Consider the following 25,191-nt stretch of genomic DNA (forward strand, 5'->3'; position numbering starts at 1 on the left):
CTTCCCTTTCAAAGACAATTTTAGTTTTGAGAAAAGGCAGAAGTTACAGGCCACCAAATATGGGTTATAGAGGGCTGAGTCACTTGGGTAATCTGGTGTTTCACCAAAATTTCTGTACAAGATGTGATGCATGAGCAGGCACATTGTTGTAATGAAGTTGTTAATCACCAGCTGCCCATAGCTGTGGCCTTGTGAATCATCCCAATAGTTTCCCTAGAGGAATGTTCAAGCTTGATACAAAATTTGATGCAGACTCATTGTTCTGTTCACTCAGTCATTTTGAATGTTATGGCTGTTACAGGGTGCAGCCAAGAGGGAGGACCCCAAATAGGCATTTGAAATGGGGTCCAGAACTCAAGGTGTCCAGGAGATTTTAAGGTGTCTTCACCCCTTCCCCCACAGGTGTGAGTTGGGGGGAGGGGCACACAGAGCAAGAACATGCAAGGCAGCCTTGCAGCTAATCCATGGCATGGTCATTTAGCATACCTATAGCCTTTGGCTGGTTGCTTAAATATGCTAAATAGCTATGGCCATGCTCAAGGCCAGGGGGATGAAAAGGGATCTCCCCCCAGATGGGACTGGGGGCAGGTCCACTGAGTTACAGAGCCTACGTGGGAGCTGGGAGAAGATTGGCTCCATGATACGGGTTGACACCTGCCCAGACCCACGATGGCAACCAGAAAAGCTGGAGAAGACAGCAGATTGGGGGCAAGTGTGCCCAAGTGTAGGAGGAGTCGGAAATGGGACTGCAGAAGAAGATTGGCATGGGGATTTAAACCCAGACATGGCAGCCATTGAAGGGAGAACCACGTGGCCTTGACAGAGTGGAGACTCCCGTAGCCCTGAGAGAGAGAACCACACAGCTTTAGCAGAGTGGAGACTCCTGTGGCCCTGAGGGAGAGAACCACGAGGCTTTGGCACAGTGGGGACTCCCATGGCCCAGGGAGAGAGGACCATGTGCCTTTGCCAGAGTGGGGACCCCTGCAGCTTTAGGAGATAGGGTACTCTGGACTTGGCAAAGGGGGAAGGAAGGAAGGACTGTGTATGTTTGTGGGTCTTTTAAGGGACTTTAGGATTTTTTTGATAAAGACATTAGGTCACTACTTTAAGTTTGTATAGCATTAAATAAACATTTCCTTTTCACGAATCTCTGGCATTGAGAGACGTCTTTCCTCGGGCGGCAGACATGATGGACCTGGGGGCTTTTTTTTCAATAATAGTATGTCGTCCCAGGCCCCCCTTGTTTGTTCTGTAACATGGCCACACAGCACACATGCTCATTCGATGGCATCTACTGACCCCACTGACTAGTACAGTGAAGTCATCATTGTTCACACATGTGCATTCCAGTCCACTCTCCTTGGCTGCCAGGTTACATGAATGTTGGCCACACAATTCTCATTATGTTAACAATGGCTGCACTTTTTCTGGGCAGACCTTGGAAATCCTTTCGTCCTTGTTAAGTTCATTAAACATTTTTTGTTATCAAATAAATATAAGAAGTACTGAGTTTACAAAGATGAAAACATTTCTTTCTACCAGAACTATTAAAGCCTTTAATGCACATATCTTTACTACAGACTTCCAGAAGTATATGAAAATACTTACTTGGAAATGAAAATACATGTATTTGTTTTGTTTTGTTTTGTTTTGTTCTGTTCTGTTCTTTTTCTTTCCAGAACATCATGAGTATTGTCTCAGAAATGCTGTTCTAAGCTATGAAGATACAGTGCCTTGGTGTGTCACTTTAATTTCTTTTTATTCTTACCAGAGGACTTTCTTCCATTGCTTCTAGAGAGAGAGGAAGGGAGAGAGAACACCCATGTAAGAGAGAAGCATTGATTGGTTGCCTCCTGTATACACCTGGACTGGGGGTTGTAGGCACCCCGACAGAGGATTGAACCCACAACCTAGGTATGTGCCCTGATTGTGAATCAAACCTGCAACCTTTTTTGGTTACGGGATGATGTTCCAACCAACTAACCAACACTGGCCAGGCTTCAAGGTATCACTTTAAAGAATGTATGAAAAGAAGTTCTTGAAGTAATTTTGTGTACATTTTATATTCTACTAGGTAACAGTCCCTTCAAAAGCAAAACTATGTTTTACTTTTCTGTGTTTCCTCCAAGCCCCAGTCATTGTTAGGTAACATTCTGAGATCTAAAAGTTTGTATTAGATCTCCAACAGGCCTGTTTTAACCCACTTCAGGATGTGCTGTGTCCCCAGGTGGCTCACGATGCATGAGCTGCATGTCCCTGTAGTAGCACATCACCTAGGTTTGTTCTTTCCTTGAATGTTTTGAAATCTGAACCATTCTATAACATCCCATGATGTCCAAATTTCCTTGTAGTCTCAGTCTTTTAGGGTTTTGTAGTAAGTGAGAAGATAAGAGATGTAAAAAACAGGTATTAATCTATCATTTAAGTAGAAGTAGGGGGTTCTGTAGACAAGAACAGGAAGACTCTGGCACTAAATTCTCTAGGTTTAAATCTTGACTCTTAAATTCTCCGTGCCTCACTTTCTTCACCTGTATAATAGGGATAAAATTGATACCTACTATTTCAAGGGTGCTTGAAGAATTAAACACTATATGTAAAGCACTTAGAAGTGGTATGAAATCAGTGAAGGAGAGGATCTTTATCATCTCTTTTCACCTATTCTATAGATAAACTACCTCCCATGTGTATTATAAATGCCTGAACACAATTAAAGCATGTATCCTCAGGAAGTGTTATTGGGAAGCCTAGTATATTACCTTTGAATAAGTGGCAGTGAAGTATTGCTAGAGAGTAATTTTCTATCTTTCCTTCTAACCAAGCCCAGCCCTGCCTTGCTATTCAGTAATAACTAGTGAACAGCAGACTGAGCCCATTTCAAGCTCCTCTCAGAAATTTTCCACTAGTGACCCTCAGACCCCAAGCCTGGACTTTTCCCTACTTTTCCTACTAAAATAGTCACATTCTTTACCTCTCAGATGACTGGCTTGCTTTTACTTCACCAACGCTACTCCTTTCTTGACCTTCAATGAGGGAAATTTTCTTCAAGCTGGAAAGGGAAATCAATAGAGTAAAGTTTTGAACAGATATTTTCTGAGGAACATTTGATTTAGTGAGAGCCTACTATGTTCCATAATATTAGCATGGTGATGCTTCTTATTTAAGTTTTAAGTTTTGATTACAGTTTTAAAAAATGATTTAGATCTCTGGTGCTCATGGTTTGAGCACCAGAGATCTAAATAAACTAAAAAAAAATGTGATGATTTTGTGCATGTCATTTGACTGTAACAGATTTATACCTCATGTAACTCCCTTCCACATCTGCACATTCAAGCTACCCTTGGAACTTTATTTTCTCTTCAATGTTTCTCTAAATTTTCTTTGTAAAAACCTTTTTAACCAGGTGCCTTGTCAGCACAGTAGATAGCATGTCAGTCTCATAAAAATCTTTTTAACCAATACTGAAAATCTAGAAGCTATAAATTAAAAAAGCTAACTATAGTCAGCTATTTAAATATTTAAGAATCTATAGCAAAGATACCATCAATAAAATCAATACATAAGTAATAGCTGAAAAAATCATAATGCAAAGGAGAGACAGAAGGTTAATTTTTTAATGACAAAGAGTATCAACGGTTTAAAAGAAAGCAATGAACATCACAATAGACAATTTAAGAACAAATCAAGACAAATTGCATAATAATGAGTTATCATGAATACCCAACACACTGGGAAAAACAGATGACAAATATTGCTGGTAGGGATGCACTAAAATGGGTACTTATATCTTGCTACCAAAGTGTAGAAGTTGCAGTTTTGGGAAATTAAAGTTGCCTCCTTTATATTTAAAAAGTTATAAATTATTTAATACATAAATATCTCTCCTTGGGAATTATTCCATAAGAATAAAAAACTAATATGTGTATGTATATATTTTAAAAATAGCATTATACTTAATAGTGGCATTTTTAATCTAAAAAAAGTTAATGCTTATCAATAAGATGTAAATATACTGCAGTGTATCTGTCACAGGTAGGCATAGGTAACCAGGTTCTTAGTGATCGGGACAAAGAATTGAACTGAATACCCAGAGTTTATAGCAGAGAACATGGGAGCAGGCCAACTCCAAGCAGAGTTGACTTCATGGGCTGGAGGGACTCTATTCTTATAGCACGGACCCTTCCTGGCTAGTTTTGGTGGGCTTTTACTGAGTATGTACAAGTAGTTGTATTACTTTAAAGCTACCACTCCTTCTCCTGGGGTCTCCCTGTACTAGGTTCACCTTTTCCTTCACCAGAGAATTATAGCTCTCCATGTTAGAGATTGGTGAAAAAGAAATTATTTATTCAAGTTATATAGACTTAAGAGTAATGACTTAATGTCTTTGTCAAAATCCCAAAGTTCCTTAAAACACCTACAAACACACAGTCCTTCCTTCCCCCCTTTGCCCAGTCTGGGGTACCATATCTCAGGAAAAAAAATAGAAGTCCATGGCTCAGGCAGCTCCCGGTTCTTCCCAGTAATCCGTGCTCAGCTGGTAGGCCTCCCTCAGTTCCTAGCACCATCAGCTGTGTTGCCAGGATCTCCTGCTAAAGCTGCGTGGTGCTTCTCTGCTAAAGCCACCATTTTCTCATGGCTGCTGGGGGGGGGTGGCGGGGGGTGTCCTCTTGTGCCAAAAGTGCATGGTCCTCCTTACATGGCTGCAGCCACATGCTTCTCTCTTCAATGGCTGCCTAGTCTGGGTTTAAATATCCTTCCAGCTTTACTGGGCTGCCATCTGTTGGGAACAAGAAAATTAAGAACTAAATGTGGCCTTAGTAAACAAGAACTGCATTGTAGCTAAAAGGAACTAACAAGGGAGACAGAGTGTAGGATGTAGTTAAGCAAATGTCCTGTGTCGTGCAGATATTCTCCCCTGGGTATGCTAGATAAGCAATGCTTTGTTTAGTTTTAAAAATTTGAATTTTACCCTATTCCCGTGCGAGGTCTCTGTAAGCAAATAGCTAACTGCCACATCAGCTTCTGTAAAGCGCTTGCTTGCTTGCTTGCGCCAAAACCCCTATATAAGAACCTAGCTGTGAGCACTCAAGGCGACTCTTTCATCTGCAGCCCCTGTGGGTACCGTGTCTCTGGACACTTTAAAAGTTCGCCCCTGCGCAGGTTAAACTTGGCCAATAAAGCAAAATCTTTGATATCCTGAAAGTCTCCGACACTTGTCCTCATGTTTGCTGAATGCAACAGGTTTCCTGATTTCAGTTTATACATTATACATTACACAAAGCAGCAGTTTCCAACTGGTGCGCTGCCCAAGACACACTGTTGTACCGCAAAAATTTTGAACACATGTAGTGCCTGGCTATTCAGTCAGGTCACTGACCTCTTTTCCCTGAGACTGTCAAATAAAAAAATGACAACAGCTAACAGAACAGTTCAGTGTGAGTGAATAAAAATTATACCTAGTTTTGTCAGATTGCTATAAAATATGTTTTTTGATGTGCTGCAGAATTTTAGTAATTAGTTTATGTGTGCCATGAGATGAAAAAGGTTGAAAATCGCTAACATAAGGAATGAAGTGATAAAGTTTTATTTAGTCATGTTAAATAGTACAAATGGTCCTGTCTCATGGTACTTAAGCAAGAACATATGTAGTATCTAAGCCTTGGTATGATTTTAAATTCATTTTCCAAAAGGAGAAAATATACCAATGGAGGAAAAATTCTTACATAGAATAAAAAACATAATTTGCTTTGATTTTGCATGAAAGATATGCAACATTTACCCTGACAGATGTGGCTCAGTTGGTTGAGAGTCATTTTGCAAAGCAAAAGCCACCAGTTCAATTCCCAGTTAGGGCACATGCCTGGGTTGCAGGCCAGGACCCCAGTCAGGGCATATATGACAGGCAACCAAAGGATGTTTCTCTACCGCATCAATGTTCCTCTTCCTCTCTTTCTCTGTCCCTTCTCCTCTCTCTAAAAATAAATAAAATCATTAAAAAATATATGTAACATGTGATCAGTTTCATATTATCAAAAATAAATATTTCTGAAACTTTGCTGCAATCTATTTTTTCTCTATACTCTTCATAGCATATTAAGGGTTCTCTATAATTGATTAAGAGGCTTAATTACCATATTTTGGCATGTATAATAAGCATTTTTTTTGCCTAAATTTTTGAGGGAAAAGTAAGGATGCACATAATATATGGGTAGTACTAATTTTGTATTTATAAAATATTTTGAATTATTTTATTTGTGCTTATGCTTAAAAGTATAACTCTAGAAAGTAATAATGATATCTGTATGCAAAATAATATCCTGGAATATGACAATCAGTTTTATTTCTAAATATGAATAAATAAAAAAATCGAATCAAAAAATTAAAATGAAAGATTTTTTTCCTGAATCTTTGGGCCCAAAATGTGGGTGCACATTATACAAGGGAGCACATTATACATGACAAAGTATGGTACATTTGTGTGGGTGTTAGCTCCAGAAACACACGAGGAGAGAGCCATGCTTCTGGGTTCAGAAAATTGGATGACACTCTAAGAGAAGAAGCCAAAGTTTCCAGGATACAACTGAAAGCAGCCTGAGTAGTAATGACCATAAGGCCATTTCCAGACAGGCTTGGAAATTGTTCAAGGATTCATAGGAATAAGACTGATTTTTAAAATATTTTGTATTTATTGATCTTAGAGAGAAAGAGGAAGGTGGGGGAGAGAGAGTGAGAATGAGTGAGAGAGAGAGAACCACTGATTTGTGGTTCCACTTATTGATGCATTCATTGTTTGACTCTTGTGTGTGCCCTGACCAGGGATCAAATCTGCAACCTTGACATATCATCGGTGCTCTAACCAGCTGAGCTACCTGGCCAGGGCTTGTCTGATGTTTTTATTATTCATATAGAAGCCAACACTCCATGAAAGTCAGTCAGAAAACAGGTGGGGCATTTTGGGTTGAGATGCACATAGTGGGTATGACCATTTTATAATAGGCTCACACATAAACTTACTAAATTTTCTTTTATAATTCCAAATAATATTTAAGGCATTACCACTAGGAGGGGTCATTCAGAGGTCAGAACCAAAACATCTATTTTTCTGTGACTGTAGGGATATTCCCGCTGATATTGTGGCTAAAATTGCTGATGTCAGGATAAACAAACCCATTGTGTTATGCTTTGAGAGAGCCCAGTAGATTGAGGAAAGCAACAACTGTGTAGTAATATTTTACTTATCTGAGGATATCATCTAGTGACTTAAAACTTTTAGTATTGCCAGGAAACTGAATGTAAGTAAAAACATCTGTAAGACATCAATATCAACATCACAGTATCTCTTCATTGAAGATACCAGTCCACACCGATCCTTTCTCAGGTCCACATTATTCTTTTGCTAAAGAAATGATTTTAACAAATCTGGAGGAATTTAGAATGAAGGCAGCCAATTTAAAACGGAGGTGGGACATGAGAGAACTGTTAAAGAAAACTGGAAACAGCAAGACGAGCACTTTAGTTCAGGGGGAAGGCAGTGGTGTGGGTGCTCCCTGAAGCCTGGCTTGTGTGCGAGGCCACCTGTGCGGTAGGTAATAGCTGCTGGCCTCTGTTCTTTAGTCTGAGCCTGGTTAGCCACTACAAGCCCTTTCCAACAGGTACACTCATTCTTGGGGCCAATACCTTCCTGTGATGTAACTTCTTCATTCAAGAGAAACTAATAAAATTGGTTAGATATCAGAATCCCAAACATTGGGAATATGGATGTCTCTTTGGGCTCTAATAAAGTGGGTATAATTTGAAGAAAATATAATTTACTTAGTTCAGTTTTTGAGTAGAGAATGAAGTTTAGTTTTTCATGAGATTCAGATACTGTTGGGATGAGATATTCCTGTGTTTGCTACTTTAACCAGAGCAAATGACACAAAATCTCTATGAATTTCATAGTAACAAAATCTTTGTTAATTTCAAATCTCATACCTTATGATTGTATAATGACACAGATGGAGAGCATCTTTTTTGGAGTCAGAAGTACAGGCTAAACACACTTGATGTAGAATCAATTATCAGTCACTATTTTTTAAAAATTCTTTTACATTTATAAAATAATTTCTGACTTTACTTTGTATTACTCCAAAGATCCCCCAAACAACAGGCACCTTTACTCAGAGGGCATACACTGGAAAGTGGACGAGTGTATTTAGAGAGAAAAACAGTGCTTGTTTGTTGGCCTCATCAAGAGCACTCTCTTTCAACTACAATACTTACAAAGTTATCATTCAAGGAACAGAGAGTTCAGGAGATTCTTGGGGTTCATACAGTGACTTTGGGAGAATTATTAAGAGTTGGGTGCATACTGCAAGCTATGAATAATGGGATATTATGATTCAAATTTAAGAAGGAGCTGTGTTGGCAATTGTGCCAATCTCTTTTTCTTCACTGTTAGGAAGAGCTGTTGAAGTAACCGCCACACCCCTAGATAAGCATGGGAGCCACAGGAGGGTGAGGTCATTAACTGCTGTCACTGACATCAAGCATGTGGCCTTTTTGCATATTTATATTCTTACAAATTTCTTCAACTTTAACAATGATGGCTAACAGCTCAGCAACTTCAATTTGACAGTTCGGTGTTTCATTTGCCAATTGTGACTTTCATTAGATATCATTTTAATAAAAAAAGCAATCCACACAAGCAAAATCTTTTATTTAAACCAATGTAATAGGACAGGGGGCATTAAATTTTGGGGTCTGTGCAAACCGCTTGGCTCACTGGAGTTTCTGATAGAAAAATCAAATGCAAATAATGGGACATCATATCAAGGAAATGAAGTCATCCATTGTATTACTGAAAGAAAGTAAATACGTTCATACATGCAAAATTGAGAATAACCTTTCTTCAGGGTTACCTTTCAGAACAGTTGGCCTGTCTTGCAATGTATGTTCTTTTAAGTCATTTATGAAACAAACACATACAAACTTAAAACAAATAAATACAACAGTATAGCAATTAGAGCTTTAATGCCACTCTGGAGCCAGCCTACCTGGGATCATATCTTGGCTTTGTAATTCACAGGTACGTGACCACAGACAAATTATATCACCTATGACTCAATATTCTCATCTGTAACATCTAGCTCATAATTCTTTTTTAGTTAAGAGAGGTTATCAAAAAGCCCCTGATACACATGAATTATTATATGTTTGATACTATTAATCTAATATTGTGAAGAAGAAATCATTAATTAGAGTATTAAGTAGAATCAACCCAGCCATCATAGAAAGCTTTTTCTATGACCTGCTGAGAAACTGATACTCATTTCAGACATTTACTTTCAAAAACTGGATGCTGATACTATTTGCAAATGTTAACAAACATGTTTACATATTGTACTTACTTGTTCCTTTATCATCACCAAACCATTATTATATGAAATGTTAAGGGACTTAGTTAAGAAAAAGAAGATCAAAACCATAAAACAGCAATAAATACATATCTGTCAACAATTGAATCTAAAAGAACAAACTAAGCAAACAGGAAGAACAGAGACAGAATCATGGATACAGAGAGCATTTCGATGGTTGCCAGATTAGAGGAGGTTGTGGAGGAATGGGTGAAGAGGTGAAGGACTTAAGAAACAAGCAAAATATAGCCAAAGACACTGAAATACAGAACAGACTCAGAGTGTTCAGAGGGGAGAAGAGAGGGAATTTCAGGGAAAAGGGGAAGGATTTACAGGAAGAAGTATAAAGAACACATGGATAAACACTAGGGGTGGATGGAAAATGGGAGGGAGGAGGGGAGGGATGGGTGGGTGGGTTGGGATGGGAGTAAAAGATAGAAAACTGTACTGCAACAAAAATTAAAATAAAATAAAATAAAAAGAAGTACAAATAGGTAGTTTCAGAATAGCCATGGGAATGTAAAGTACAGTGTAGGAAGTGGAGTAGCCAAAGAACTTGTACACATGGCCCATGAACATGAACAATGGTGTGAGGATTGTGTGAGGGAGTGGGGGTACTGGGTGGAGGGGGGCAAAGGGGGAAAAACTGGGACAACTATAATATCATAACCAAAAAAAAGGAATAGAAACTGTAGAAATTTAATATGAGTAGTAATGAGTTCATGCTCTAAATCAATAAAAATAGAACATACACTCATGTTTTATTTTGGCTTTCTGAAAATTTAGAATTAAAAATTACTAATATCTGCAAAATAGACATTGCATGAATTTTATAAGCATTTAATCATTTCTTAAATGTTTATATTAAACAATTTGACTATCTTTATCATACTGAATTTTGCAAAGAGAGAACTACTAACCTTTATGTTTTGGAAATGGAAAATATTATAACTTGTTATACACTATAACATTAATAGCATTAAATAGTCAAGGACTTCAAAACCAACACTGTGTCAAACACCAGAGATACAAAGATAAAAAGAGTTTGTACTCTCTAAAAGTTCATGATCTGTTAGGTGTATCAGAGAATAATTCTTATTCAAGATCAACTCTGCCAAAAACAGTAAAATATTCAAATTGTAAAAGGCAGTACTCATTATATAACTGGGCACAGCCAAGGAGGGGGCCCCAAACAGGAATATATTATGGGGTCCAGACTTGGTGTCCAGGAAATATTATAAAAAAATATGTATACATATATAGGATGTCCTCACCTCCACAAGTCTGAGCTGAGGATGGGACACATAGAGCAGGGCCATTGAGAGCTGTTTTGAATAGCAACAGTTTTGCAGATAACTTCTAGAATGGTTGTTTAACATATATACAACCTTTAACTGGTTTCATGGATATGTTGAACAGCTGTGGCCATGCTTTGAGTCAGGGGGATGGGAGTGACTTCGACCCATGATGTAACTGGGAGGCAACTCCCCCTGGTTATAGAGCCTGCGTAAGAACTTGGAGATGATTGGCTCCACACCATGGGGCCACACCTGCCTGGACTTACTATGGCAGCCCAGTAAAGCTGGAAAAACACAGGAATACTGGCAGCTGTGGCCAGTTGTGGGAGGAGTTGGAAATGGTGAGGCAGAGGAAGATTAATGGTGAAGCAGCCATGGGGTGTCTTCTTGGGACCATGCCACTGGAGCAGAGAAGAATCACAGACTTCTATTTCTTTTTCTGAGATATGGTACCCTGGACTGGGCAGAGGGAGAAGGAAGGACAGTGCATTTGTGGGTATTCTAAAGGACTGTGGGATCTCAATGAAGACATTAAGTTATTACTCTTAAGTTTGTATAACTCTTTAAATAAATAATCCATTTCCTTTTCACCAATCTCTGGCATTGAGAGATGTCTTTCCCTGGTGGTGGGCAAGGTGAACCTAGTGTGGGGTGGGGGACCCCTGAAGCACAAGGGGGGTCCATTTGGCAACAGTATATCATTCAACCCCCTCCACCCCCAGATCTGTCCTGTAATAATCATAGTATTTATTTTCAATACACAGATATGTAAGCTGTCATTTTATATTTTTCCCTCTAATAATTTTTAAAGACTAATAACAGTTGGTAAGAATTTTGCAACTGTTAACAAAACAAGGAAAAAATGAAAGTAGTAAATTAAAAAGTCATATTGAACATTTTTGCTTTTGTGAACAAATTTAGAACTCTGTCATATGAATTCCACTATTGACAAAAAAGACATGTGTAGCAAAGCAGAGTCCTCAGGCTATTAAACATATTACTTTGATGTGTAGATATGTTTTGTAATGTTATTCAATTAATTAATTATAGAACCTACAATATTTGTCCCACATACATGTCATTCAGCATAAAAAACAAGGTAATAATAATTCTTCTTTTTTCTTAATGTTGCAATTATATAATTACATTCATAAAAGCTAAGTGGAGAAGCAGGAGAAAAATTTGAGAAAAGAAAGAAAGGAAGGAAGAAAGAAGGAAGAGATAGAGGGAGAAAGGGAGGAAGCAATGGAGAAAGTGTTTTCAACGTTTGAAAATGTATTCCATTTGATTACATTAAAACTCTAGCCATGAAGTCACCCTCACTGAATCAGCAGAATAATTCAGTCCTGAAAATTTCTCATACAAATACATTTGCTGCTCAAAAAATACTTTTCTTCTTAGAGATTTTCTTCAGAGCAAGTTTGACATCCTCATTTCTTAAGCTGTGCATAGAGGGGTTCAGCAGGGGCCCAACATTTGTATAAAAGATTAAAGCCACTTCCCCCTGGTTCATTGGGAGGCTGGAGGTACCTCAATGCTGCTGACCCAAAGCAAAGTAAAACCATCATCACGTGGGACCTACAGATGCTAGTGAGGGCTTTCTCCCTGTTCTTTGTGGAGCTGATGCTGGAGGTGATAAAAACATAGGAGGTGAAAGTAGTGTTTGTAAACACCAAATTCATGCAAAGTAGATAAACACAACAATCTAATTTTTGTAGGTACTGCTGCAAGAAAGCTGGAACGCAGGGAGTATGTCACACAGGTGATAGTGGGCAATATTGGCATCACAGAAGGCCAGTCTCACTACACAGAGTGTAGGCCAGGGAGCCCCAACATCCCATTGCATATATCCCAAACACAAGAGGACAGTATCACTTTATATATCAGTGGTTTACCAACAAAAACATGTTATTGTGTACCATTTCTGTCAATACATAACATTCAGCAGTGTGATACAAAAAGGAAATAAAGCTGCGTTTGGCATCCTGTATATGAGAGGATGTCTTCCTCCAACAGAAAGTTTGTTAGCATTTTGGGGGCAAAGACAGAAGTGTAATAGATATATACGAAAACAGATTAAAGAATAAATATTAGATGATTATGTGAAGGTATGAGTTTAGTAAAAATTAATGTAATCAAGCCCAAATTAGCTGCCACTGGAACCAGATCCCTAGGAATAGGAAACAGGTGTGGATCTGGAGCCCTGGCCTAAGGTGTGGATCTGGTTAAACCCTTGAGGACAAACCCCAGGACCAAGGAGTAATTTTAATCTATCATCCTTGAGATGAAGGAAAAGCCCATGAGGAAAATTTCAGTTTTCTGAGCCATTTCTCACCCAGGAAAAGGCATGCAGACTGGCATCCTTGGGGTGACTTTTCAGGCCCTAGGATATTCAGCAACATTAAATGTATAGAAAGGCTACCGTGTCAGACAGCTGGCTGTTCCAGCATACCTGAGGAGAGAAGGCTGGAGTAATCAGAACAAATATAAAGATAAAAGGGTGAGGAAGAGTTGAAGCATATGATAACTTGGCAGAGCATTATTCATAGAGTTGACACTTTGGCATACACATCTGTTTCCTGATGCTAAAACATTGAACTTTCACATTTTTTAAACCTCATACTGTGTCTCATGTCATTAAACTTCATCCAATCTCTAAGCTTCACTCAGAGAGGTGGATGAACATAAGACATGGTATGGGTCAGATTCTCAGAAGTGAGGGTCACTAATGTGTGAAGGACATGGGTGAAGTGTAAAAAGAAGTGAGGTTCAAGGATGGAGTGAGTTTAATGGATGTGGTGATTGATGGAACGAGGTCCAAAGATGAAGAGAATGTCAACAATACAGTAAAGCTGATAGACAGAGTGAGGACTGAAGGGAACCTCAAATACTATTTAAGGCTCCGTGGATAGGATAGTGTTCAGAGGTAAAGAATAGGGTGAGAGTTTATGAAGTAAGGATTCAATAAAATCAGGAAGTTGGACAGGGGTGAAAACGAGTTAAAATCTGGAATTGGTAAGGATTAAAGATAGAATTAGAATCAGAGATTGAGTGAGTGATAAGGAGAAACTAAGGAATGAAGTATAGGAGGCAAAGTCAGAGTTAAGATGAGGGCTACAGAGAAGTTCTTGGGAGAGGAGCAAGAACATGGAGTTAGGGATGGATGAAATTTCTGGGGCTGGTAAAGACTTGGAATGAAACAAGAGAAAGACTCAGACAAAATAAAGTTCTGGGATAGGACAGCATTTATGTAGTTAATTATTTAGTGTCATTTTTTTTCCTGCTAGAGTGTAACTTTATTCATGAAGACCAGCCCCTTGCCTGCCTCATTCACTGTGCATTCATTCTGCATAATATATTCCAGACACACATTACACACCTAACACATTTTTGATGTTGTGGAATAAAAACTAACTCAAAATTATCCTTCTCTGGATATTACTCCTATGTGATTTCTATTACCTACTCTTACTGTCTTCATCAGTGATATTCCCTTGACAGTGTAGACATTTCAAGGTAACTGTTCTTTCTGTTTCAGACATGGCTAGATAATATTTTAGCATAGCAACTGGACCTCACCCAAGATCAAATTGCTGGAAGTCTATTGAATTTAGATGAGCTCACAGAGGAAAGTCTCAAGAGCAAGGTTTTGTCTGGCTGTGAAGTGACTCTCATTCTCTCTCTGCATTGGCTACATTTTCCCTTGCAGATTCTGCAATCAGAGGACCTCATGCTCAGAGCTATTTGCCACAAAGAGACAGATGGAGCTCACAGAGCCCTTGACTCCACTGGCTATGGCTTTAGGGGATGAAAAAAATCCTTCAAAGGGTTACCCCTTTGAGAAGTCAGTGTTGGCCCCTATTTTCTCTCATTTGCTACTATTTTGGATAAAATAGTTTTGATAATAAAAGCTGTAGCTGCTCTAAGTGCTGAGGGCATCCAAGCATAGACCTCAACCTCACAATGGCTCTGGGAGTCCCCTGGAACTGAAGATCTAGCTTCCATGTCTTGACCTTCAGCCAAGTCTACTTCAGTTGCAGCAGAAGAAGTGGCCTGGTCATTATCAGATGTACAACTTAGCAATACAGCACAAAGGAAATTATTTTGTGTTTGGTCATATTAGGTGACTGATTAGTACCCAGAGATAGAGCATCTCCTAGAAAACTGACACTTTTATACTTATATTTGAGCTGGGGTGTGCACAATGTCTCCTCAGGGACGCCATCTTTTACTCAAATTGTATCTAGGGATGTCTATTCCCCAGTTCAGTGGAAATTGTAGTCCTCTGTGTCCGGACTCCCTCGGTTATCCTGACTCTGACTTGAGGGTTAATTAATAATTCTCTGCTTTAAATCAAATCATTTACTCAACAATCTAGTGTTTTATATCAAGGTGAAAAACTGTGAGGCCCTGAGTATAGGAATTACAGTTCTCTAACCATGGGTGTACATAGACCAGGCCCATATTGGTCAGGGGCTGTTACTCATAAGAGTGTCCCATGAGAGAGCCTTTGTTGATTACATGGAATGGGAATGTCTGTGCCCCATGCTTTTACAAATGGTATGCTCAATATTTTAGATGTTGGCTGATTTGTGACTATTACTAAGTCCTCCACAGCCAAGATTTAGTAAAACATCTTTCTCTGCAATTAACTCCTTTAAGTATCCCCAAATTCTTTTAAGGTGTCTAAGCATTCTTATTACATAGAGGCCACAGATGTTTGCTTCATGGGTGTAAACTGTGGTTGAAACGAAAGAGCATGTAAACAGTTGTTTTCTCTCATTCAATATTCCTTAGAACCACACTGTCCAATAGAAATACAATGGATTGTATCAGTGTCAATATCTTGGGGGTGATATTATAGTTTCAAAATGTAACCCCTGGGGAAAGTGGACTACGGGGTGGGGCAAAAGTAGTTTTACAGTTGTGAGTATGGAAAATAATCAAGAAAAACTGTGTCATGCCCTGGCTGGCATAGCTCAGTGGATTGAGCGTGGGCTGCGAACCAAAGTGTCGCAGGTTCGAATCCCAGCCAGGGCACATGCCTGGGTTGCAAGCTATAACCCCCAGCAACCGCACATTGATGTTTCTCTCTCTCTCTCTATCTCCCTCCCTTCCCTCTCTAAAAATAAATGAATAAAATCTTAAAAAAACAAACTGTTTCACATATTCACAACTGTAAACCTACTTTGCCCCACCCTGTATAAGATATATGGGATCTCTCTGAAATGTTTTTATAATTACACATGAATCTGTAGTTAAATTAAAAGTTTATTTCTAAATAATTGAAAGTATATGCTTTTTATATCTGAAACAGGAAAGTTGGGGCATTCAAAATGTTTTTAAAATTATATTATCCTTGAAAGTGAAATCCTAAGATATTATCCATTTAGGTTCACTTTACCATTATCTTGTATTTATTTTAAATGTATGGTTTCAGTATAATAAACATTTTACATACTAGGACAGCATTTTTAGGCTTTAGTGTGTCCTTAATACACACTGTTGTGGGGTATCCTCTTGTGCATTTTGCTCCTACCTGAATTAATTTCTCCCCACTTATAGAGCCACTCAACATTCCAAATGATTCCCAAGGTTCAAATGAGCCCACTAGAAGTGCATGTGTTAAACACTTTTTTCATCCCACATTGGTTCACACTGATGAAAATAAAATTGCATCCAAGCAACTTAGACTTGGTATTTAGAACGAAAGCATTGATCATATATCCCTAATCCCTACACATTTGTCTGAATCATTCTCTTGGCGCACAGGGTTGCCCATGTCCAACACTGCCTTAAGCTACCTCAGTTCCCTACCCCCTTCCCGTATTTCTGCATCCAGGTGTTTTTTTTAGTTATCTCAAATCTAAAATAGATGACCAGAAACCTCTAATTCTCTCCATTGCCAAAAGCATCCATGCTCTTTCTTCCCAGGGAGTATTCATTTCATTGAGTCTTCTAGCAGCTTTATAGCAATTAAAACACCTGGGCACAAAGGAAAAAAGGAAGACCAAATTTTCAAAATACTCAGTTTCTGGACTCCCTAAAGGTTTAGGAACTCCATTACCTATATCATCTACATTTTTTAAAAATGTGTGTGTATATATTCAAATACACACATACATGCATATATTAACACAGATCTTGGTTAAGATATGTCACAACTTGGAAATAATACATACATACACACATATGTATGTATTTTAACACAGCATATTTACTTGGACTTCCCTTGTTTGTTTTCTATTTTTTTATCTTTTTCTATTTTTTTTATCTAGGTTAAGCCTACATTTTCACCTAAAACTCATTAAAGATTGTATTATTTACCAAAGTTATTAAAATCAATACTTATTTAACAGGAGTACCCCAAGCAGATTCATAAATCCAATTCAGTGGTGGGCTTCATTAATAATTCATGTCTGCATTTATTTGCATGAACCAAGACCGTACCTGCATAGTTCCAAGCTGTATGCCCAGTGCCAAATGCAGAGCCCAGTGCCGAATGCAGAGGCCAGTGCACTGCAGGCGCACGGGTTAACGCTTCTTACATGGATACACGAAAAAGAAAAAAGCACGGAAAGGGGCCAGCCTCCAGACAGCAGCCGAGATGTGTAGGTGGTGGGAAATGAAGGATCAAAGAAGTGGAATTCTGTGCCAGGGGCTGGTAACAGAGCCTCAGAAAATGTATTTGTACTCCCTTGACTTCTGATACGAGAGGGTTATAGGTAGTAAATCCAACAGAAACTCAGGGGCACAAGCAACCCTTCTTTTCTGTCACACACTGTATTCTCCAACTAGGAGGGAGGAGGAGGCTGCAGGAGAGGGTCAGTAAGGGACCAGAGAAATGACTGATTTCTAAGCACAACCAGATCCTTCTGTAAACCGCCAGAAATCCTTAAGGGGATTTCCCAGGAGCTGAATTCCTGAATTAGTTTGTGGAAGCACAAGCAGATTAAAACTATTTTATTTTGTTCATTGGATTCCACATATAAGTAAAATCATAAGTTATGTGTTTTTCCTGATGGTCACTCCAATAAATCAATAAAACTTAAAAAAAACCCTACCTATTTTAATAAATTATTAGTGGTTTTAAAATATTAGAAGCAGAGTTCTTCCAGGACAGTCACCCCCATCAATGGTGAAGTACCTTTCAAGACATTTCTCTGGCAGATAGTCATTTGGTTTGTGTCCAGATATTTCTAGTCATGGTCACTTGGAAGAAGGGCCATTTCCAACGCAGATTACAGGTATGAATATGACAAAGAATACTTTTGGCAAACTCTTTTAAGCAGGCACCAATCACCCAGAAAACCCACAAACCCATTAAAGTGTTGCAAAGAAATAAAACAATAATTGCTTTCATTTTACAATGGATGAATTCCTACAAGGGAGCAGGACATTGATAATTCAAAGGTGAATGACACTTCATTTGGCCCTCTAGAAATTAACTTTGAGGGGGAGAGGGAATCTTCTAATTACTTTGTTATTAGAGAACCAGTATTTTTTAAAAATATTTTATTTATTTATTTTTAGAGCGGGAAGGGAGGGAGAAAGAGAGAGAGAGAGAAACATCAATGTGCGGTTGCTGGGGGCCATGGCCTGCAACCCAGGCATGTGCCCTGACTGGGAACTGAACCTGCAACACTTTGGTTCGCAGCCCACGCTCAATCCACTGAGCTACGCCAGCCAGGGAAAACCAATATTTTGAAATACCTATTTGTTTTGTGAAAAGTTGTGTAAATTTTAGTGATAATAGTTATAAAATTTATAATGTGATTTATAAATACAAAAGAAAAAAAAAAGACCAAGCCAATAGAAGAATGGAAACAGAGTTCACAATAGAAAATTTAAACACAGAACCAAGCAGTTCACTTAAGCAGCCACCAGGTTGTGCTGCTGACTCAATAACATTGTTTAAATCAAATTGTATGTATATACATACATATACATGTGTATATATACACATGTATATATATGAATTTACTTAAGATTATACTTTGCATTTTTATGCCCATAGAATGTATAGCCATTGATTTTATATAACACATATAAAAATTTTAATTCATTATTAAAACAAATGTTTTAAAAAGATGTTCTTTAGAACAGATTTAAATTAAACAGGTTGGAAGGACTCCTGGACATGGACAACTGTGTGGTGATTGCTGGGGGAGGGGTGTGTAAAGGGACTAAATGGTAATGGAAAAAGTACAGTAAAGATGAAATAAAAAATAGAAAAATAAACAAGTTGAATATATTCAATTTGTAAAACTTGCTGGGCTCTTACTATATTATGTTATGAAGAAGTAATGAATAAGACATGACAATCACAATATAAGTAATACACAAATTATTCAAACATAAAAAATTAAACTGTTAGCATAAATGTTTTAAAAGTTATTTTGCTTACTGCTCTATTCCCATATTTGGAATACAGTAGCAGTACAATAAATAGTTTTTGACGGAATAAAATAGTTGATAAATTAATTAGTATATAATAGATGTTTATAGAAACTTCTATGAACATAGCTCTTTTTATTTTCTAATTTTCAATGCTTACTAATATAACCTATGGTGGAAATTTCTTATAAAATTGTGTTTTTAATCATATTAAAACCATTTGATTAAAATTTCAATTTTATAATCCTCAAGTCTTTGATATATACATAAAAGGAATAGCCTTTTCCCCCATCCTTTAGAATAAATGGTGCCAGGAACATAAATTCTTTTGTATTCTTACCAGAATATGTTGTATCACTGAATTGAATTATGGACTTGTTTGTACTAACTTTACTTTCAATATGCAAAAGTATGTGACACTATTTAAGTACATATGATGTCCCTGAGGGTTCTGACATATTCCTGGCATCAGTTTGACTCTCCCCAATCTTGTGAGATTTGTTGTTGGAAACAAATCAAGGCCAAATGTTCCTTTGTAGCAGACTTTCTTTGCCAAGTCCTAGATACAAACTTTTTGAAAACCTAGGATGTGCAAGCATCCACTCTGGAATCTAAACCAGTGAGGCTATTGCACTGATAGGGCTCTGGGACCCCACTGTCCTGCTTCCCCCTCTTCTGTGTGGATTTGCAGATACTTCTCCAGATTGCCATTTTTCTTCTGTGCTCTCATATTTCTCTATTTCATTTTCCCATGTTTTCCCATTCCTTCCCAGAAGGCAATGTGTATTAGCACAAAAAAGCATGGAGCTGGAGCCAGATAATGTGGGGTTTAAAATCAGTCTGCCACATTCTGGTGACTTTTAGCAGACTCTTTAATTCTGAAAGCATCCTCCTCTGTAAAAGATGATAGCCAGGAGAATGCTCTTTATTTCTACCTTCTAAGAAGCTAAGGACAGGTGGGAGTTACATGAAAACGTATTCAATTTACTCCTTAGAAGTTTCTCTGCTGCATTTCTTTTCATTTTCAAAGGGGGATAAAATATCTTCATTCGCACAAGAGAGCTATATTTGCACAATTAAGAAAACAGACATTTCATGCCACATATAGGCACTTGGCCTTAGCTAAGGACAATATGCTGTGTTTTTCTGGTCTTATAATTATGGAGCCCAGAATAGTTGTCCAGAACTTGAAAGTGGCCACAGAAGAAAAGGACTTATAAATATAAATAAAGAAGACAGTGAGAATATTACATCTTACCTAATGTAGCATGGGCCAGGAAAGAAATTTGACAAACAAAATGTCTCTGTGAGTTTTCTTTAAAGAAGGCAGGCAGTTTGCTGACCACTGTGTATCTCTATAAATAAAAGTAAATGGAATAAAGCCAATAGGATTTTCAGTTCTATCTTTGGGAAGGTGGGGAACAGAGACCTAACCTTCAGATTGGCTCTGTCAAGTCCTATTTTATAAGGTCAATTTAATCAAGATTTTATAGTGAATTTTAATAAATACATTCTCAGCATCCATGGGAATAATCATATGACTTTCCTCCTTAGCTCTATTAGTAAATCATATTAGATTTCCTAACATTATACTATCATGAATCCATGGAATAAAACTTACTTAGGTATGATGTGTTACTACTTTTTATGCTGCTGAAATATCTGCTGGGCTTTAGACTAGTTTAAATAGTATTAGAATTATTTGTTCTTTCATAGAATTCTTCTGTGAAAGCATTTGGGAAGAAGCTGAGCAAAGTAGTTTATTTTTTAAAATTGTATTTTATTGATTATGCTATGACAGTTTTCCCAATTTCCCCAAATTTATCCCCCCTCCACCCTGCACTCCTCAGCCCTCTTGCATTCCCCACCCCCCTTGTTCATGTCCATGGATTGTACATATAAGTTCCTCAAGTTCTCTGTTTTCTGTACCATTTTTGACCTCTCCCCATATATTTAATGCCTACCAATTATACTTCTTCTTCCCTGTACCTTTTCCCCTCTATTTCTCCCTTCCTCCTCCCTACTGAAAACCCTCCATGTGATGTTCATTTCTCTGATTCTGTTCCTGTTCTAGTTGTTTGCTTAGTTTTTGTTTTCATTGTTTTTTTTGTCTTTTATTTTTTTAGGTTCATTTGTTGATAGTTGTGATTTGTTGTCATTTTACTGTTCACATTTTTGATCTTCCTTTTCTTAGATAAGTGCCTTTCACATTTCATATAATAATGGCTTGGTGATGATGAACTCCTTTAACTTGACTTTATCTGGGAAGCACTTTATCTGCCTTTCCATTCTAAATGATAGCTTTGCTGGATAGAGTATTCTTGGATGTAGGTCCTTGGCTTTCATGACTTCAAATGCTTCTTTCCAGTCCCTTCTTGCCTGTAAGTTTTCTTTTGATAAATCAGCTGATTGCCTTGTGGGTATCCCTTTGTAGGTAACTCTTTCCTTCCCCTTTGCCACTTTTAAGATAGTCTCTTTATCTCCAATCTTAAGTTACTTAATGATGATGTGCCTTGGTGTGTTTCTCCTTTGGTCCAACTTCTATGGGACTCTCTGGGCTTCCTGGACTTCCTGAAAGTCTATTTCCTTCGCCAGATTGGGGAAGTTTTCCTTCATTATTTGTTCAAATAAGTTTTCAATTTCTTGCTGTTGTTCTCCTTCTGGAACCTCTATAATTTGAATGTTGGAATGTTTCAGGTTGTCCCAGAGATTCCTCAGCCTCTCTTCATTTTTTTTATTCTTTTTTCTTCATTCTGTTCTGGCTTGATGTTTATTTCACCCTTTTGTTCCAAATCATTGCTTTGAGTCCTGGTTTCCTTCCTATCACTGCTGGTTCCCTGAATATTTTGCTTTATTTCATTTTGGGTATCTTTCATTTGTTCTTTATTTTTCAACCAAGCTCAATCAGTTCTGTGAGCATTTTGATTACCAGAACTTTAAATTCTCCATCAGATAGGTTGGCTATATCCTCCTCGATTAGCTCTCTTTCTGAGGCTTTGCTCTGTTCCTTCATTTTGGCCCTATTTCTTTGCTCAGGGCCCCTGATAAATTGTAAGGGGGTGGGGCCTTCGGTATGCACCCAGGCAGGGCAAACCTCCTTGCTGCCTGCGGGGGAGGAGCTAGAGAGGGAACAATGCAGCTTGCCTGCTCATCTCTAGCGCACTGTTCAATGAACTCTTGTGTGAGACTGGAAGTTTCTTCTACCACGGCAACTGCTGCAGTCCACAGCCATCTTTGAGTCTCAGTTTCCCCTTAAATCAGTCACTTCCATGCAGCCTGCCCTCTTGACGCAGCCAGGCCTGCCCCCATGGTCTATCTCCTCACCACAGTTTCTCTCCATCTGCTGCCTGACCAGTCTGGTTGTTCTGTTTGACTGTTTCTTTAATTCCATGATTGTCGGAGTTCCATGCAGTCTGATTTTCTGGCACTTCTAGTTATTTACTGATTTTAGATTGGTCGTTTTTCTCCTTTTGGTTGTGCAAGGAAGCAAAGGGTTTCTACCTATGCCCCCATCTTGGCCAGAACTCCCAAAGTAGTTTATTTTGAGTTGCTAAATTTCCTGTATTTTTATTTCTCCTGTATTTTTTAAATTTCACATTTGTTCCACTTTTTTCTTAGAAAAAATTAGAATAAATAGTAGTTGATCTATTTTATTAATTTTACAATGAGACAGCTTTTAAATTTATTCATTAAATCTATCATTTATGTTTTCTAATTAAATAATTTTTGTTTTAATTTTATTAATTTCTACCTGCTATTTTTAGTTAATTTTATTATCTTCTTTTTACTGACCTATTAATTGCTAATTAATTTTTAAGATTATGAATTATTTTTCTGCTTAAGCTGCACATATTACATGTGGCAAAACACTGCATATCATATCCATTTTCTAGATGTTTCACCACTTTGTATTTTTTCTCTCTTCTACAAGTAAAAATTTAGAAATTCAAGTAATAGAGGACACACCTCACTAGTGTGTCCTATAAATTCCTTTCCTGTGACACCACAGAAGAATCCTTTCTCCAGACCAAGGTAGGTCTGCCTTGGCATGGTCTGGAGAAAGGATTCTTCTGTGGTGTCACAGGAAAGGAATTTATAGGACACACTAGTGAGGATTTAAAGTGATAGTGGCGAGACTTCTTAGGGCTATACTATAGGGCTACTAGTGGTAGCTTCAACGTTCTTGCTAAGTCTTCATGTATTTTCTAAGGTTCTAAAGAGAGCAGGCTGCTTTCAAACTACCCTGTCTCTCTCCTGGGTCTTCCAGGGGCTGTGCTTGTGCCCTCCCCTATCCAATCCATTTCCTGGATCTTCCAGATTTTTCTTTAATTGTTTATGAAATTACAGCTGTTCCTGCTTTTTCTCCCCTTGCCCACCTCCACGCAGTCCCACCCTCTCCCTTCCCAGAGTCAATGCCCACATCACTGTCCACATCCATGGGTTGTGCATAAATGTTCTTCAGCTAATCACTTCACCATTTTTCATCCAGTGTGCCCCCTCCCCTCTGGACACTGTCAGTCTGTTTTATACATTTATGCTTTTGTTTCTATTCTGTTCATTAGTTTATTGTGTTCATTAGATTCCACATATAAATGAAATCATGCAGTATTTGTCTTTCACTAACTAGCTTATTTTGCTTAGCTTTATACTCTCCAGGTCCACCCATGCTGTTGCTAAAGGTAGGTGTTTCTTCTTTCTTTCTGCTGCATAGTACACAGATTTTTATCCACTCAACTACTGATGGGCACTTACGCTGTTTACAGCACTTGGTTATTATAAATAGTTCTGCTATTAACATAGGGGTGCTTATGTTTTTTGAATTGGTGTTTCAGGATTCTTAGGACATATTCCCAGGAGTGGAATTACTGGGTCAAAAGGGAATTCCATTTTTAATTTTTTGAGGATACTCCATATTGTTTTCTATAGTGGCTGCACTGGTCTGCATTCCCACCATCAGTGCATTAGGATTCCCTTTTCTCCACATCCTTACTAACACTTGTTTGTTGATTTATTGATGGTAGCTATTCTGACAGGTATGAGGTGATATCTCATTGTGGTTTTAATTTTCATCTCTCTGATGATTAGTGATGTTGAGCATTCATGGTCTATGAGCCATCTGTATGTCTTCTTTGAAGAAGTGTTTATTCAGGTCCTCTGCCCATTTCTTAATAGGGTTGTTTGTTTTCCTAATATTGAGTTGTATTAGTTTTTTATATATTTTGGAGATTAAAACGTCATCAGATGTATCCTTGGCAAAAATGTTCTCTCATATAGTGGGTTCCCCATTTGTCTTGCTGATGGTTTCTTTAGCTGTGCAGAAGCTTTTAAATTTCATGTAGTCCCATTTGTTTATTTTCTCTTTTGTTTCCAATGCCCTAGGAGATATATTGGCAAAAATATTACTATATGAAATATCTCAGATTTTACTGTTTTCTTCTAGGAATTTTATAGTTTTATAACTTACATTTAAGTCTTTTATATATTTTGAGTTTAACGTGTATATGGTATAAATTGGTGGTCTAGCTTCTTTCTTTTTTTTCTTGCATGTACTAGTTCAGTTTTTCTCAACATAATTTGTTGAAGACAATTATCTTTGCTCAATTGTATGATCTTGCCAACTTTGTCAAATATCAATTGATCATAAAGTAGTGGGTTTGTTCTTGGGCTGTCTGTTCTGTTCCATTGATCTATATATCTATTCTCATGCTAGTACCATGCTGTTATTATTACTGTGGCCTCATAATATATTTTGATATCAGGAATTGTGATACCTCCAGTTTTGTTCTTCTTTTGCAAGATTGCTGAGGCTATTTGGGGTCTTCTTTGGTTTGATATAAAGTTTTGGAATATTTGTTCTAGTTCTGTGAAATATGCCATTAGTGTTTTTATAGGAATTATGTTGACTGTATAGATTGACTAGGGTAATATGGATATTTTAATGATGTTAAGTTTTCCAATCCATGAACACGGTATATGCTTCTACTTATTTGTATCTTCCTCAATTTTTTTCCTGTAGCATCCTATAGTTTTCCAAGTACAGTTCTTTTACTTCCTTTGTTAACCTTATTCCTAGGTACCTTGTTTTGTTGATGTTGTTATAATAA

At 37.8% G+C, this 25,191-nt stretch overlaps 1 protein-coding gene across 1 annotated transcript in view; it reads right to left on the reverse strand.

Annotated features, from left to right (window-relative positions):
• Nucleotides 1–25,191, reverse strand: part of LOC114510247 (olfactory receptor 8D1-like) — a 56,007-nt gene that overhangs the window by 14,133 nt on the left and 16,683 nt on the right. The window contains 1 exon segment of the mRNA XM_036013662.1: nt 2,969–3,046. Coding sequence (XP_035869555.1) covers nt 2,969–3,046 — 78 coding nt within the window.

The sequence above is a fragment of the Phyllostomus discolor genome, chromosome 13, assembly GCF_004126475.2.
Source record: "Phyllostomus discolor isolate MPI-MPIP mPhyDis1 chromosome 13, mPhyDis1.pri.v3, whole genome shotgun sequence".
Classification (NCBI taxonomy): Eukaryota; Metazoa; Chordata; class Mammalia; order Chiroptera; family Phyllostomidae; genus Phyllostomus; species Phyllostomus discolor.